This window comes from Propithecus coquereli, unplaced genomic scaffold, assembly GCF_000956105.1.
Source record: "Propithecus coquereli isolate 6110/MARCELLA unplaced genomic scaffold, Pcoq_1.0 Scaffold40, whole genome shotgun sequence".
In the NCBI taxonomy this organism is placed as follows: Eukaryota; Metazoa; Chordata; class Mammalia; order Primates; family Indriidae; genus Propithecus; species Propithecus coquereli.
The window spans coordinates 3,734,657-3,752,322 of record NW_012149730.1 but is presented as its reverse complement, the minus strand read 5'-3'; the positions used below and the strand labels follow the sequence as shown (position 1 = coordinate 3,752,322).

The following is a 17,666-nucleotide window of genomic DNA, read 5'->3' as shown; positions in this document are numbered from 1 at the left end:
TTCCTGTCAACACCTTAAATCTTTCACTCCACTGTCTTCTTACTTTCATGGTTTCTAAGAAGAAGTCAGATATAATTCTTATCCTTGCTCCTCCGTAAGGAAGTTGTTATTTTTTCCCTCTGACTTTTTTCAAGATTTTCCCTTTGTCTTTTAATTTTTTTCAGTTGGAATACGGTATGCTTAGATATAGATTTTTTGGCATTTATCCCACTTAGTATTCCCTGAGCTTCTTGGATTTGTGATTTGGTGTGTGACATTAGTTTTGGGACTTCTCAGCCATTATTACCTCAAATATTCCCTCTGTTCTTTTCTCTTTTTTTCCTTCTCATGTTATCATTATGTACGTATTACACCTTTTGTAACTGTCCAACTCCTTGGACATTCTGTTCCATCTTTTTCATTCCTTTTTCTGAGTGAATTTCAGATTTGAAAGTTTCTATTACATTTCTTCAAACTCGTTGATTCCTTCCTGGGCTGTGCTTAGTCTACTAAATGAGCCCACCAAAGACATACTGTATTTCTGTTACAGTGGTTTTGATTTCTTGCATTTCTATTTTAAGTTTTTAATTGATGAATCAAAATTATATATATTTATGGTTTTTTCTCCTTCTGCTTTTTGTCAGTTATACCCCAGCTCCCCCCAGTTTGAGATATAATTGATAAAGATTATATATATTTATGGTTTACAACATGATGTCTTGATATAGCTATACATTGTAAAATGGCTAAATCAAACTAATTAACATATCCATTACCTTATATACTTACATCATTTTTTTGTGGTGAGAACATATAAAACCTATTCTCTTAGTACTCACCATTCTACTTCTAATGAGAACTGACTGACATGTATTATAATGGGCAGTATGATAAGGGCTTTTGTACAGATTGTTTTTTACTTAATCTTCAGAACAACCCTATTGTAAGAGAAGTTCTAGTATTATCTCCATTCTACAGAAGAAGAAAATGAGACTTGTAGAGGTTAAATTGCTTGCTCAAGTCACATTAGATATAAGTTGAAAAGCCAGGATTCAGCTCCAAAAATCAAACTCCAGAGTCTAAATTTCTCACTGTGTACTACCCTGCCTCCCACAGTATTCCACTGCCTTGTTCCCATTGGTGCTTCGGTGCTGGCAAGCGTACATGCTGTCAGTCATCCCACCTGCCTCCTGCCACTCAGCCACCTACACTGTTTACTGCCATGTCCTGCTGGGGCACTAGGGAAGACACAAGCCCTATCCTAAAGAAGGCTACCTTGGGGCAAACATCTAGATAAGATATGGAAGAACACAGATCACAGAGAGTACAACATCAACCCTCGTTTGGGTGAGGCAAAGACATAAAGTGTAACCATAATGTTTGTACCCTCATAATACCGTGAAATAAAGAAAAAAAAAAATCAACTACAGAACGGGTGAGGAAAACATGAAGAGGATGATAAACAGTGAAAGTGTTAGGAACCTGACGACAAGCCCAATAGCACCATCACCACACCACATTTAAAGTTGGCTCTGCATGCCATGTACCTGGAGGCACTGTCAGGAACACAGGAATACATACATACACATGTGATAAGCCAAGGCATCACATTCTGAGTGGCTTTTTGAATACTTCTCCTTCAAGGGACAAGGCGGCCAGGGGAAGGCATCACGGCCGTAGCAGGCCCAGGTAGGCCTTGAAGGATAAGGGAGACATCCACCTGAAACTTTTAGTCGGACAAGGACCTAATAAAGTCTCAATGTGCTGAAGGACAGGCTGGCTTTCTTTGTGTAGTAACAATCAAAATGGAAAGTCTGGAAAAGAAAAAACTTTGATCTGAGAAATCTTTTCCAAAAAAATTAAGACCTCCAATTCTGGGGGTGGGGAGACAAAACAACAGAAATGAGTAGGCTGTCTATTAGCACAGTATTTTATTCATTGTAACTGATTTTTTTAAAAGTTCCTTCTTGATAACTATAATATATTCAAAATAAGGCAAAAATCATCTGACTAAACGGCATAAAGAAAAATTCATCTGAGTTTTTTTTAATAAGAAAAAATGGGGGATAGGAGAGGCGCATTAGTGGTATTAACACGAACATCGATTATCTGAAGGTTCTTACTAGAAAGCTCCCTGACAACACAGCACTGAAGAAGTCAACAACATATAATTCAGGCTCTAAGTAATTATCCTGGTACAGATTTACACATGCTGTCTTTACTATCACTCCCCTGTTAGTTCCCATTTACTCTCCCAAGCCTCGCCCGAGCACCTTTTCATGTCTCCACCTGGCCCTTTAATAAGGGTGTGGAGGGCGTCTTTCCTAGCCCCGAATCCATGGGAACCTCCTTTGTTCTCAAGATGAAAATATCCTCCTTGTAGCTGCCTGACTCCTCAAGCTCTGTGCCTGTGGGCTCTCCGACTGGCCTTGTTTCGGTTCTGAAACCTCACATTTCACCAGTCTTTCTGTCTCAGTCAATTACTTTGCTCTTCTCTCGGCTCACAAAACAGAGAGATTTGTCCCAATCCCAGTCTCTCTGCTCAAATTGAGAATTTCATAAACTCTTCTCAGAATCCTGTTCTCTGCTAAAAGCTCCCAAGCTCCTTATAATTAATAGGTCATTTCACTATTTGCATCTTATTTATTTCACTTCTTACCTCTGGGGAGCCACACATTGTCCAAGTGACGAAGACTCCTAACTCACAGTGTTCCATTTTTACCATAGATTCCTCTGATATCAAGCTAAAGCCTCCTTCATCACTTTATGCCCTAATTCTTGTTTCACAATGAAAGAAAACCTAGCTTGCTAGATCTGGACCCATTTATGGCATCTCTAAATGATCTCAATGAGATGACAGGATCTTCAGTAACAAGGACATAAAGCAGACACAAATGTACACTCATACTTGGCTAGCAGATGCCAAAAAAAGTGTTACTGTTCTTCTAGATCTTGCTGACCAAGTCAAATGAATCCACCATTACATTATGTCTATGGTATGCTGTAGCTGTAATTTTTAAAAAAAAAAACCTTTTGACTTATGAGAGAAATAAAAGGAAGCAGCATACACAGAATAAAAAAGACTGGCCATAGCTATTTTTATGAATGCTTCTAAAAATTAGACTAAACAGTGAAAAGTCTCATTGAAAAAGGGAGCAGAGCAAGGAAACATAAATTATAGGCCCAATTACCAAAACCTATCTCAAATTAAGGAAGCTTTCCAATAAATTCCATGTAATTATTCTGCAAACTGCTAGAACTCCATGGTTATTTAACCATGAACACAGCTGCTATCAATGCAATGCAACAATTAAAATTACATATTAGATAAGAATTGCTAAGAGATAAAAAGATAAAATGGGATATAATCATAACCAGATTATCAAAGTCTAGCCATGAGAACGGATATAAAAATGAATACAGCAGTGTGAGGTATGTAGCTTTTTGCTTAGTAATCAACATATTAATTCAGGAGGAAAAAATTATGTATTAAACTAGCTCTGGAATGATTTATATAGGAATTTAAGCCTTCATCAAAGTGAAGTTAGATACTTAAGACTACGATGAGAGTTACACTATTTTAAACATCTTAAGAAAGATCAAATAGGCTTTGCTATCATCACAACATTTGGTTATTGATGGGAGACAATCATAAGTTATGACCAGATTGATCTGTGCAGCTTTTGGGAAGAAAAAAAGGTAAACTGACAAATAACAAGTACAGTGCCGTGCACATAGTAGGTGCTCATTGTGCTTGTCTCATAAAGTTCTGAAATGAATTAAAATGTCAGCTGAACTGCACAAGACTATGGATGGACTTATCTTAAAAACCTGGCAACTCTGGTTTCCATGCCCGTATTTCAAATTGTGGTTTCAGTAAAACACAGGGTTTTATGGAGACAGTTTTCTCATTCAGGATTTTTCTAAGGACTGGGAGAGAAAAAAAATTGAAGGCAGAGTATCCCATCTGTGTACGGTAGGCAGTGAACAACTGGCTTTATTAATGATGGAAATATCAAAGCAGTGAATAAGTCAGTGAATTTGGGGACTTCATCAAGATGAAGCAAAGGGCCGACCAGTATCAGCCTGAAAAAGCCCAGGGTAATGGCCCAAGCTCGAGGCTTTTCCAGAGAAAGACATATGTTTCAACTGTCTATCCTGAGCAATGGTTCTCAAACTATGGCCCCTTCTAAGAGGTCTTCAAGGCCAAAGCTATCTTCATGATAATACAATCTTTTTCATTCTCTCACAAGGGTACAAGTTTTCCAGAGGCTGCATGACTTGTGATGATGTCATTTCTCAGATAGCTAATGTATTATGTGAAACAGATCTGAGGATCCAGCCATCTTTGAGTAAGCCAGACATCAGAGTTTGCAGAAATGTAAAACAATGCAACTCTTCTCACTAAATATTTTTGTTTGAAAAAGTTATTTGTCATAAAACTATCTTATTTGGGTTTACTATTTTTAATGAGTGAATATATTAAAAAATCTTAGTTTGAATTTCTAATATTGGTAGATGTAACCCACACTCAAAAACTCTTTAGGGTCCTCAGTTTTTCAAGAGTGTAAAGGGGTCCTGAGACACAACTGCTGCTCTGGAGCCTTCACAGAATTGTGTTAGAAATATCTTCTCATTCTTTCCTAACAGCCTACAAACTCTTTGAAAACTCTCCTGTTCATCTCAGTATAACCCTAGTACTAACTATAGTTCTTTGTTGTTTGTAAATTAAATGAACAAAAGTCTTTCCATATTCACAATATCAAAAACTTTAAATTCAAGATCCATATTGTGAATACAGTAGACTACCTGTCTCCTAAAAATGACAGAGAAGCTGACTCTGAAGTTGTTCACTGCATACAGACTGATTTCTGCAGCTAATAGACACAATACAGTATCATTAATGGCTTGTGGAATTGGTTTTATTGCTTGATAATCAACCTAAGTTTATTTATAGGGGCCAGCTGTCTAAAAAACTGGAAAAGAATCTGCAAAAGTAGAAACATAATGTGTTAGGGTGGTCAGATTATAGATGAATATTTCCTTTCCAATGTCATTTGCTGCTGATGTAATGTTGCTCATGTAATAAAAAAACATATTGTCCAGTAAAGCTCTGGATGCTGAGGAAAAAATAAAAGACTCACTCCTTTGTTTAGCAGAGTTGAAATAGCCAAGAAAAGTGATAGGCTAGGTAGGATATGGACATTTACCACCCATCCCTGTTCTCCTCAAATATGCAAGCACATACAGTTCTAATGCAGGGATTGGAAGAAGGAAGAAAAGGAGCTGGAGCTATTCCAACAGTCTTGATTTTTTCAGGAGGCTCTGAAGCTATGAAATAGACATAATAATGTTCTTGGGGAACATTGATAAGAAGCCCACTCAAACTTCATTTTCTTTTTTACCCCTCATTTTTAAATCAACTTTATTGAAATATAATTTACATACACTAAAATGTACCCATTTCAAGTATGCACTTCAATGAGTTTTGACATCTCATTTTCTTAAATGCCCCAAACCATACACATGGTAAACACTAGAGCATCCTCTTTATAAATGAATAAAACTACTTAGGACAGTGCTATACAGTATTTTCCACAGGAGGGTATAATTGTTCATTCTTTCATTCATTCAAAAAACATTCACTTGGCTCCCTCTACTTGTAAGGGCTTTGTGGTAGATATTGTAGAAGACAAAAAATGAATGAGACACTCAGATACTCTTCTCAAGAAGTTTATATTTTAGTTGGGTTGACTGTAACATACATAAGACCAAATCAAAAGTGGTAAGAACTGCAATACGAATTCTTATGGGTATGAATGGCATTATAGCATTTATAATCTGTTTCATTATGTGTATTACATGATGCATATTATAACACTCAGTGTCTCACAGAGAGGAGATAAAATATAGGCACAAATGTGTGCTGACATGTGTGTATAAATAAAAACTGAAAGACCTTCTGAATATATAATTTGTAATGAAGAACCAGCATTATGGTTAGTACTAAGGAACACTCAAGATGACAGATGTGATATTTTTGAAAAAGCTGGTATTGCACATAATAATAGTGATAAACCACAGTAAGTTATAACAATTCTGAGCCATAATACAAACTCCAAAGAAAAGCTGTAATGAGATATTGCTTTAAGCCAGTTTGGATTTAATTACCTCACATTTACGTCCATAAAACCAGCTTCCACAACCTGTTTTTACTGGACAGGATTCAGTGAATGTTCCTATAATCCTGTGGTGTCAGGACTTGAACACAAATATGAGTACTCTAAGACAGTAGTCTTCAAACTGGGGTCCATGTACCCCTGAGGGTACACAAAGACTTTCCAGGAGTACAGGCATGGAGAGCTTTAAGGGAATCAATGTCTACATCCGTAATTCATATTAATACATATACTTTTTTCAAAGCTGATCACCAAAGGGACAACTATAGAAAGCCTTACTCCTGAGAGAGTTCCATGATAGCAGAGCGGAGCAGCAGGTTCAGAACTAGCCACTGCATGGAGCAGTGCCTTGTTTCTTCATCTGGGGACAATTAGGGCGAGTCCCTGTGCCTTATCTCTTTTAGAAATGAGATAGGCGCCAGAGGGATGTGTATTTAAATTTACTTAAGTTGAAAAATGAAGTCAGACTTTTCCTGAAAGAATGACTGGTTTGGCTGTTTGATTTGTTAATGAAGACTTTTAGATTATATGGCAGATATTAAAATATATCTTTTGCAACTATTTAAATTTTGAATAAAAAAATCTAGATGCCAGTTTTAAAATGTGTAAAGGGGTACTTAATTTTTAAAAATTCTTTTGAGAGAGATATAAGAACATACATTTGAAAACCACTGCTGTAAGAGATATAAAGTAAAAAGAACAAAAACTCAATGATAAATGAGAATTTTTCTTTAAGTTGATAGTTTCTCCAGAGAGTCTTCTTGATAAAGACTCTTGTATGTGGATAGCCCCATGCAATGATTTGTGTTCTCTGCAGTGTGGTGTGGGGAAATAGCACAGGCTTTGTTCCCTCCTGACCTTTCTGAGCCTCAATTTTCACAGCTATAAAATGGAAATAATCCCAAACCCTGTAAACTTATCATGAGAATTAGAACCCACAGATGTACAGACTTAGCTCAGTGCTTGGCAACACATCATTATTGGCACTAAATCAAGAATGGTAGCTATTATATAGTCTCCTATATTTTAGTCTTTGGGCTGTGTGAGGAAAATCACAAATTGGAACTAAAATTATTTATTGTTCGTTTTATGTGAAAGAGTAGCTACTGACCCACCATCTATGGTACACATTTTGAGTCATATTTTCCCAGAAATGTGGACATATTTCAGTTAATTTAGTCACACTCTCCTACCTGATGTTCTCTGTTAAAAAAAATGGGTGGCCACCTAGGTCAAGAATACAGGCTATATACCACAGATTGGGATATCATCAATAATGAACAACAACTGGCTGAGTTAATATTCAGCCAGAATTCCATTTCCAGGAAACATCTGACTTGTAAATAGTAAAGCCTTGCTATCCATAATCGTCCAAGGGCCAGCAGACTTGGCATCATCTGGGGGCTTGTTATAATGCTAATTGTGAGGCTTAACCCCAGGCCTACTGAATTGGAATTTGCCATTTAAAGAGATTCCCAGGTGATTTAAATGCACATTAAACTGTGAGAAGCACTGATAAAGAAAAGACCTTCAGTGGGGAAGATACAAACACCAGGTGTACATATAATTCAGGTAGCAACTTTCTGTTGCACCTGCTTAAAGCTGAGTAAGGCAGAACGATGGACTCTAATTTCTAATGATAAACTGACATATATACATGCCCATAAACACCCACACACATACATACACATATGTAGACCAGTGGTTCTCAAATGGAGGTGATTTTTTTTCCCCCAGAAGACATCTGGCAATGTCTGGAGACATTTTTAATTGTCACAACTAGAGGATACTGCTAAACATCTTATAGTGCACATGACCTCTACAACAAAAAATTATCTGGCCCAAAATATGAATAGTGTTGTGGTTGGAGAAACCCTAGCATAGATTATACAATATATGTGCCTAAAGGCACATTAATTGGAATTATTAATGGAAAAAGGAGTCATAATTTGACTATATAACTCACGGGATGAATTTCAGATATGGAGAGTTATGCATCTCAAGGTCTGTATTACTTTCAAAATAATGAGAATCCTGGTTAAAAGCTATCAACATCTGCTTTAGCTAGCAAACCTAGAGTCCATGATAATCTATATTAGCATATAGAGTTCATCAGCATCAATGCCTAAAACCTGTTAATGTGCAAAGAAAAATAATGGATACAGAAAATTAAGTTATTATTTTGTCTAAAACCCAATCCTACTCAAAGAAAGAAGCAGGCTTAGGAGCCTCAACTCTGTACCCTCCTTACTCTACACTTTCTTCAAGATCATCGAGCAGGCTCAAACTTCACACTTCAACCTTCAAATGTTCCTGGATATAAAGTAAGAAATAGTGATTTAGGGTAAACCCATTCATTACTATCATTCAGAGGGCTAAGTCCTCCAAATTCAGTAGCATAACCAATCTCTCCCTCTCTCACACACATATTATATGCACCCAGCTGGTTCTGAAAAGGTTCCATCAGGGCCTCCTGCTCTCAGTTCTCCCTAGTTCCTGGTCCTGAGCTTCTAAATGATGGTAGGGAGTATAGTTTTTCTGCATATAAACTCCTGTCTCTCTTCCTGACAGGCTTTACCAGACTAGGCAGCTAACTGTCCTATGCTGTCCTCATGGGAGTGGCCCAGGGAAATAGCAGGTTATTGGGAAACAAGTAGTAAGGAGATGTTTAGAGCAAATGTATTCAAATAGTCAGTTTTATGTGTCTGCCTTATAAGATGGAGCTTGGGGAGCAGATGGGGGTGTCAGCCAATTTACAATAACCATGAAAAAAATGTATCACATCTGCATTACCCTGAAACAGATGCATCACGTTTGCTGCTTGAAATCATTGAACAAAATGGAAGCAATTGAAGCTTTTTCAAAACACTTTTTGCAAGTTACTACACTGCCAAGATTCACTAATCACCATTCCACTTTAATGCTCTTTTCATTATACTGCAAGATAATCTTCCCTCCCTTATATCTTAAGAAAACACAACTCCTTCTCATAAAAATGAAATAGCACATGTTATTATTTAATAAGTGGAGAAGAAATCCTTACACGTTTTTGTGAAACTGTTCTTTAATAAAACTGTGAGAACTGTGGTGTAGAGAAGGGAAAATATTTCACTGCAATTATGCTCAACGCATTGTCAAAACCATTAAATTGAATTCTAATGCTAAGGCAGGATGAAGAAGCACTTTGCCAAAGTTTTTGTTAACTATTTCACCACCAAAGAAGTTTAGCCGTGGACTCTGCCACTTGGTTTAGAAGTCCCATGACCACTGAGGAAGAAGCTGCCATGTTTACCTACTCAGGCTTCCAGGTGTCTTAAATAGGGAGTGCGGCACAGGCAGAAGCCAGGAGCAAGCCTCTAGCCAAGGCCATGGATGAGATCATCAACCCCACCCCAGCATCCTGCCCAGCCTCCTCTGAATTTCACAGGCCACAGCTCTTGAGTCAGCCTCCTGTTATGTTCTCAAAACAGAAAAAAACTAAAAGATTCCCACAGAAAAGTTTGGGAATTCTTACATTATACAATTATATTAAACATGTTCCTCCTCTGTAGTGTAATTACAGAAAAGAGCAGATTAGGATCTCAAAAAGAAGGACTCTATTTCCAAGACCACTGCCCCAAATTAGTTTCCTTTTAAAATGTCCTCTCGAATCCTTAAAAAACTTTCAAAAAGAAAGTTCTGTGACAAAGATTAAGGGCATGCATTGGATAATTAATTCATTCCTAACAGAAAAGATTTATTAAAGTATTATGAAAGCAAATATTTATAACTTTTCATTCATGACAAGTCCTTTAGTTCAATTCTTCAGGGATTCCATTCTATTTTAGCTTCTGTATAACAATACAGCAAGGCTATAATTACATCCTCTACAATCAGCTCATTCCCAGTATAATTAAGAGTTCCACAAATTTAAAACTGCGACCTCACTACTGAGGTAGAAGAGATAGTTTATACTGCACGTCAAATGCCCTTCTGTTACGCCGACAAATTTAAAACATAAAAGAAAAAAATGGCATGTTATAATCTCACCATTTAAGTGGGAATTATTATGTTCCTAATAATAGAATTTCTCCTCCATTGTGTGTAGTATCAGACTCTCATCAATATGCGCTTCCCTACAAAATCCCATGTTCTTCCCATATGCTATGAAAACTCCAGACCCATTCAGATGCTTCTCAATTCCTCTCATTTAACTGCCATCCACTGAGTATAAGATATATGTGAGTGGTTTCTAGAATAATGTCATGCTAGTACAAACCAAGTTTTAATTTGCAGAGAGGTGCATCAGTCAAGTGTATAATTTCTAAGCAATGTGAATAAAATTTTATCTTAATTAAGAATCAGGGAGTTGAGCATCAAATATTAATATACCACATTTTGGTTCAAGCAAACCATTTGATAAATATAATAATCATATTAATAACAAAAGAACAGCAACAACTAACATCAATTGCTTACCATGTGCTATGACTATGAGAATCTTAGATGAATTATCTCATTTAGTTTTTACAAGAAGCCCGTGAGGTAAATATAATTATTGTCCCATTTTTCATATGAGGAAACTTAAGCTCACAGATGTTAAATAACTGCACGGGTTAATTAGCTGGTAAAAGTAGGTCCAGTCAGTCTTGAAGCCAGGTCTAACTGCATCTCAAGCTATTTTCATGGCCTTCAGGCTAGACTACATACTAATTATATGTTGCACAAGCAATTTAAACCAAAAATTCTTGCCCTTACTTTTCTAAGGCTCCTGCAACTTTTACTAATCAATGGTAGTCAAATAAGAAAGCAAGTTATCTGTTTATCAAGATTCTCCTCCCTCATCAAATTCAGGAACTCCTTTGCATATTTTGTATGAACTGATACAATCTTTCTAAATTACATAAATGTTTAATCTGATGAGTTACTAAAGCACCAGTCACAAACTAGAATGCACTCTTGTATTTTTCAGATTAAAGAAGCTGATTGATCAAGAAACCAAATCACAGGAGAAGAAAGATCAAGAAAAAGAGAAGAGGGTCACCACCCTGAAAGAGGAGCTGACCAAGTTGAAGTCTTTTGCTTTGATGGTGGTGGATGAACAACAAAGACTGACGGCACAGCTCACCCTTCAAAGACAGAAAATCCAAGACCTGACCACAAATGCAAAGGAAACACATGCCAAACTAGCCCTTGCTAAAGCCAGAGTTCAGGAAGAAGAGCAGAAGGCAAACAGACTAGAGAAGGAACTGCAAACGCAGACCACAAAGTTTCACCAGGACCAAGACGCAATTATGGCAAAGCTCACCAATGAGGACAGTCAAAATCGCCAGCTTCGACAAAAGCTGGCAGCACTCAGCCGGCAAATTGATGAGTTGGAAGAGACAAACAGGACTTTACGAAAAGCAGAAGAGGAGCTGCAAGATATAAAGGAAAAAATCAACAAGGGAGAATATGGAAATGCTGGTATCATGGCGGAAGTAGAAGAGCTTAGGAAACGTGTGCTAGATATGGAGGGGAAAGATGAAGAGCTTATAAAAATGGAGGAGCAGTGCAGAGATCTCAATAAGAGGCTTGAAAAGGAAACATCACAAAGTAAAGACTTTAAACTAGAGGTTGAAAAACTCAGTAAAAGAATTATGGCTCTGGAAAAATTAGAAGATGCTTTCAACAAAAGCAAACAAGAATGCTACTCTCTGAAATGCAATTTAGAAAAAGAAAAGATGACCACAAAGCAGTTGTCTCAAGAACTGGAGAGTTTAAAAGTAAGGATCAAAGAGCTTGAAGCTATTGAAAGTCGGCTGGAAAAGACAGAATTCACCCTAAAAGAGGATTTAACTAAACTGAAAACATTAACTGTGATGCTTGTAGATGAGCGGAAAACAGTGAGTGAAAAATTAAAGCAAACTGAAGACAAGTTACAAGCTGCTTCTTCTCAGCTTCAAGTGGAGCAAAATAAAGTAACAACCGTTACTGAGAAGTTAATTGAGGAAACTAAAAGGGCACTCAAATCCAAAACTGATGTGGAAGAAAAGATGTACACTGTAACCAAGGAGAGAGATGATCTAAAAAACAAACTGAAAGCAGAGGAAGAGAAAGGAAATGATCTCCTGTCAAAAGTTAGTATGTTGAAAAATAGGCTTCAATCATTGGAAGCAATTGAGAAAGATTTCTTAAAAAACAAATTAAATCAAGACTCTGGTAAATCCACAACAGCATTACACCAAGAAAACAATAAGATTAAAGAGCTCTCTCAAGAAGTGGAAAGACTGAAACTGAAGCTAAAGGATATGAAAGCCATCGAGGATGACCTCATGAAAACAGAAGATGAGTATGAGACTCTAGAACGAAGGTATGCTAATGAACGAGACAAAGCTCAATTTTTATCTGAAGAGCTAGAACAAGTTAAAATGGAACTTGCTAAATACAAGTTAGCAGAAAAGACAGAGTCCAGCCATGAACAATGGCTTTTCAAAAGGCTTCAAGAAGAAGAAGCTAAGTCAGGATACCTTTCAAGAGAAGTGGATGCATTAAAAGAGAAAATTCATGAATACATGGCAACTGAAGACCTAATATGTCACCTCCGGGGAGATCACTCAGTTCTGCAAAAGAAACTAAATCAACAGGAAAACAGGAACAGGGATTTAGGAAGAGAGATTGAAAACCTCACTAAAGAGTTAGAGAGGTACCGCCATTTTAGTAAGAGCCTCCGGCCTAATCTCAATGGAAGAAGAATCTCTGACCCTCAAGTATTTTCTAAAGAAGTTCAGACAGAAGCAGCAGACAATGAACCACCTGATTACAAGAGCCTCATTCCTTTGGAACGAGCAGTCATCAACGGTCAGTTATATGAGGAGAGTGAGGACCAGGACGAGGACCCTAATGACGAGGAATCTGTGCTGTCCTTCAAATGCAACCCGTCTACTCCCTGTCCTGTTAACAGGAAGCTATGGATTCCTTGGATGAAATCCAAAGAGGGCCATCCTCAGAATGGAAAAATACAAACTAAACCCAACGGCAACTTTGTGCAACCTGGAGATCTAGTCCTAAGCCACACGCCTGGGCAGCCACTTCATATAAAGGTTACTCCAGACCATGTCCAAAACACAGCTACTCTTGAAATCACAAGTCCGACCACAGAGAGCCCTCACTCTTACACGAGCACTGCAGTGATACCGAACTGTGGCACCCCAAAGCAAAGGATAACTATCCTCCAAAATGCCTCCATAACACCAGTGAAATCCAAAACCTCTACGGAAGGCCTCATGAATTTAGAGCAAGGCATGTCCCCGATTACTATGGCAACCTTTGCCAGAGCACAGACCCCAGAGTCTTGTGGTTCTTTAACTCCAGAAAGGACAGTGTCACCTATCCAGGTTTTGGCTGTGACTGGTTCAGCCAGCTCTCCTGAGCAGGGACGCTCTCCAGAGCCGATTGAAATTAGTGCCAAGCATGCGATTTTCAGAGTCTCCCCAGACCGGCAGTCATCATGGCAGTTTCAACGTTCAAACAGTAATAGTTCAAGTGTGATAACTACTGAGGATAATAAAATCCACATTCACTTAGGAAGTCCTTACATGCAAGCTGTGGCCAGCCCCATGAGACCTGCCAGCCCCTCAACACCACAGCAGGATAACCGAACTCAAGGCTTAACTAATGGGGCACTAAACAAAACAACCAATAAAGTCACCAGCAGTATTACTATCACACCAACAGCCACACCCCTTCCTCGACAATCACAAATTACAGTAAGTAATATATATAACTGACCACGCTCACCCTCATCCAGTCCATACTGATATTCTTGCAAGGAACGCGATCCTTTTTTAATCATCCCTCCATATCCCCAAAAAGACTGACTGAACTTGTACTTTGGGAAGGTTTGTGCATGACTTATACAAGAGTGATCTCAAACTAACTGTTGCCTGCATAGTCATATCAAGTGTGCACTTACTGTATATCTTTTCATTTACATACCAGTATGGAAAATATTTAGTCTGCACCTGTAAAAATACATCTTTATGTATTTCATTTTCCATAACTCACTTTAATTTGACTGCAACTTGTCTTGGTGAAATACTTTAACATTATTAAGCAGTAAATAATTTGTTGTTTTTACCATTGCTTGCTGAATTTTCTTTTGGTCATTTTGTATTATATTTCTGCATGTACAATAGAATTTTATTTCTTATTTATAATGTCTATTAATTCTTCCTTAAAAACAAACAGGACCTACTCCCCATTTACAGTCGACTTCTGATCACATATTAGAGGACAAAGTGGTTCAAATAAATAAAAATTTTACATCTCTTTGATTTCAAAGTGAACTCTAAGATTTTTCAGGAGCAAACTTAACTACATGTTTGCATGTATCTCAGTATCCCTGGTGACTAGCACAGTGCTTAGTATATATATCAAGAACTTACTAAATGTTTACTGAGAATAATAAAATGATATTAAAAAATTAGCTTTTTGTGAGCACATATAAGCTGATGGTAAAAGTAAAACACTTTGAAATGTGATAGGAAGCCAGAGAAAGCACATTTGGAAATACAAGTTATGATGACAATCTAGAGTTGACTATATTTCTACCATAAACCAAAATCCCCACAAAACATGTATGTCTACAACCAAGTCTGGAATCAGCCACTATGACACAAGCTCTTGAACACAGTGCTTCAAAGCAAAAATAGCATTCTTATTCGTTTTTCTAAAACAGTTTGGATCACTTAATGTAGGTGCTACCTACCCTGCTTAAGAGTGGACTGCATTGAGAAGCTTTCAATTCAATTGTTCTTTTTACCTCTCAGCAAGCAAATAAAAGCCAAAGACAGTTATGAACACAAGTTACAGAAAAGGCATATCTTTAAAAAAATCACAGAGTATGTTAGTTGAAGGAAGTAATATACTGTGAATTTCTTCGGTGATTATTATTATGCAATTTACGAGGCAGGTGAAAAAAACTCAGCCAAAGCATCCTAGAAATTTTGGTGCCTGGCTCACAGGACTCCCTAAGTATAATCCATACTTCTGAGCAGAGAATAAGTTTTCAGAGGAACATTTTACATTGTATGTCTGGTCCCCACGTCACATTCCAAAGGACAAACTAGCTTATCGCCATTTTCTTTTTTCTAACCCCATAACTGTTAATTTAGTGTTGTCAATTGTACTGCTTTTAAATCTAAGTTACTGATTTTAAACACAATTCATTTAGACATCCAGGCAAACTGTGAAGATCTTTAAGAATAAAAGGAATCTTTCAAAATTATCCTCCTTTTCCCTGCAAAATCAATTTCATGATAGCAAAGTGAGGATTTGTTGACAGAAACACTTCCATGTTGATGAACTGCAACACCAACACTGTGGGCTTGCATCATCATTAAATAAATTTGGATGAAAGCTGAGGCTACTGATGAATGAGAAAGCTTCTGTTTAAACACATTTATCTTGGGAATCGGCTGTGACCCAACTATATTACAAAATACGTGAGGGTCTAAATGTTTTTCAAAACTATTTTTATTTTTAAGTCACCTTGGCCCAGAACTCTGGAAGGAACAACATACCTCATTTTAGCTCTTTCAAAGTAGACAATGATAATGCTGCTCGTGCTGCTGCTGCATGAGATCTTTTTCTAGTTAATGGATAGTGGGTCCGTGTAACGCTTTGGAAGGCACTGATCAACTGATCATAAAATTATGAACAACAGAAATTGGAATTCAAAGACAAAGTCTTCCCCACTTTGTCACATAATGGCACAAACAGAAAACATCTTTGTGTGGCACTGGGTGAAACAGATAAAGAGGCAGAAATAACTAGCCAAGGGATTCCCATCACCCCAGTATCCTCCAAGCTGCCCCAAGTGCTGGAGGGAGGAGGGAAATCCATTCTTGGCCCATTAGTAACAAATAGAGTTTGGGAGCTTTGGGCTATTCATCAGCCCACCCATTTTGTAAAGATTCAATTTCTTATCTTATATAGCCACAGCCATTCTCTACAGTAAAGTTAACACCACAAGACCTGTGCTCCATGATTATAATGTACAAATTCTCATTTCATCATCTGCTCCAGATTTTAACTATAAATAGGCTTCCTGAGTACTTAATCTAACATAACTGGAAATTTAACAGACCTTCAAGGATTACCTCTCTTTTAGAGGTTCCTTTACTTGGAGGATTCCTTTAGCATAATAATTCATGTCAGCATCAAAATAAACTTTAGGAGACTGTCAGATTAATAATTCATGTATAGATTATTAAAAGTGCCACTAATTAGAGTTCATCATAAAGACAGTGTAATTTCTGCAAAACATCTTTTTTTCTATAAAATTATACATAAAATGACACATTCTGGATTTTTGGCCTTTAATAGTTTCTTATATCCTTTCTGTGTGTGCAAAAGAGGGGGGAGAAGGGAGATAGAGATTAGAAGATTACAGTTCCTTTTTCATTGACATGTAATCACAGAACACCCCTAAAAACCAAGGAGAGAGGAAGAGACCCTGGAAAATCTTCATATGAAATATGTGAGCATGGAGGATTGCATGCTTTGGTCCATGATAAACTCATAGAAGATAGACCGTTTTTATGTATCACTAAAAAAACGCATATTTTCCTTTCACTGATTGGTCCCAGTTTCAGAACCAAGTTTCATTTGACTCATGGTTCCACTATTTCTCTAACTCTTTGAAAACTGTGGAATCCTATCACAGAAGTGAATGATTTTACCACATTCCTTTTTCCACCTAAAGCAATGGCAAAACTTGCCCTAAGAGGATGCCACTGCTCTCTAGGGGCACTAGCAATTTCCTTAGTAGAAGGAAATTGTACATTGCTACAGGTGAATATTTGCATATAAAAGAGGATGTCTATATTTGTTCAAGTTCATGACAGGATTACATAAAATATACTCAGAAGGTCTCCAAAATTATATCTTAACAATGCCAAGACATTAGGTGTAATGTCTTCCTAATATCCAAATGATAAAATTAGAGGGACTGTGAGATGTTCATAGGAGGGATATTTTATTAAAAATTTATAGCCTAAGGAGTCTATGATCTTTACTGATTGAAGTATAACTCTAAATAAAAACATGCCTTGGTAGTTTCTTTGATTCTGAATATTAACAAAGTGAGTCTCCTTTGAAACATGTTAGACAAAGGCAAGGAAAAATCTTTAACCAACACTCTAGTTTCCCTATACCTTGGTTTCTTTTGTTTGTTTTTTTCCTCCCAAATAATCATTTTGCTTTGCAATCCCAAGAGAAAAGATAATCAGACAGAAATGCATGCCCTAAACACTCTTATAGATCAACATTTCTCAAAGTAAAATCCAAGACACCTGTATGAGAATCTCATGTTAGCATTAAGTTCCACCCAGAGCTATCAAATCAGAATCTCTGGGGGGAAGGGCCCAGGAAGCTGCATTTTTGCAAGGTCCTCTGCTGATTAGTATGCACCCTAAAATGTTGGAATTCCACTGTTTTAGAAATTCCCATATAAGCGTCCCCATTTAATATGGTCCGACTTAGATT

At 37.2% G+C, this 17,666-nt stretch overlaps 2 protein-coding genes across 2 annotated transcripts in view; one reads left to right on the top strand and one right to left on the bottom strand.

Annotated features, from left to right (window-relative positions):
- The window catches only part of FILIP1L (filamin A interacting protein 1-like), a 255,196-nt gene extending 240,936 nt beyond the window's left edge, over positions 1-14,260 (top strand). The window contains exon 5 of the mRNA XM_012652855.1: positions 11,110-14,260. Coding sequence (XP_012508309.1) covers positions 11,110-13,906 — 2,797 coding nt within the window. The 3' untranslated portion in view covers positions 13,907-14,260. The remainder of the gene's footprint in view (positions 1-11,109) is intronic.
- The window catches only part of CMSS1 (cms1 ribosomal small subunit homolog (yeast)), a 358,453-nt gene that overhangs the window by 301,786 nt on the left and 39,001 nt on the right, over positions 1-17,666 (bottom strand). The window lies entirely within an intron of this gene.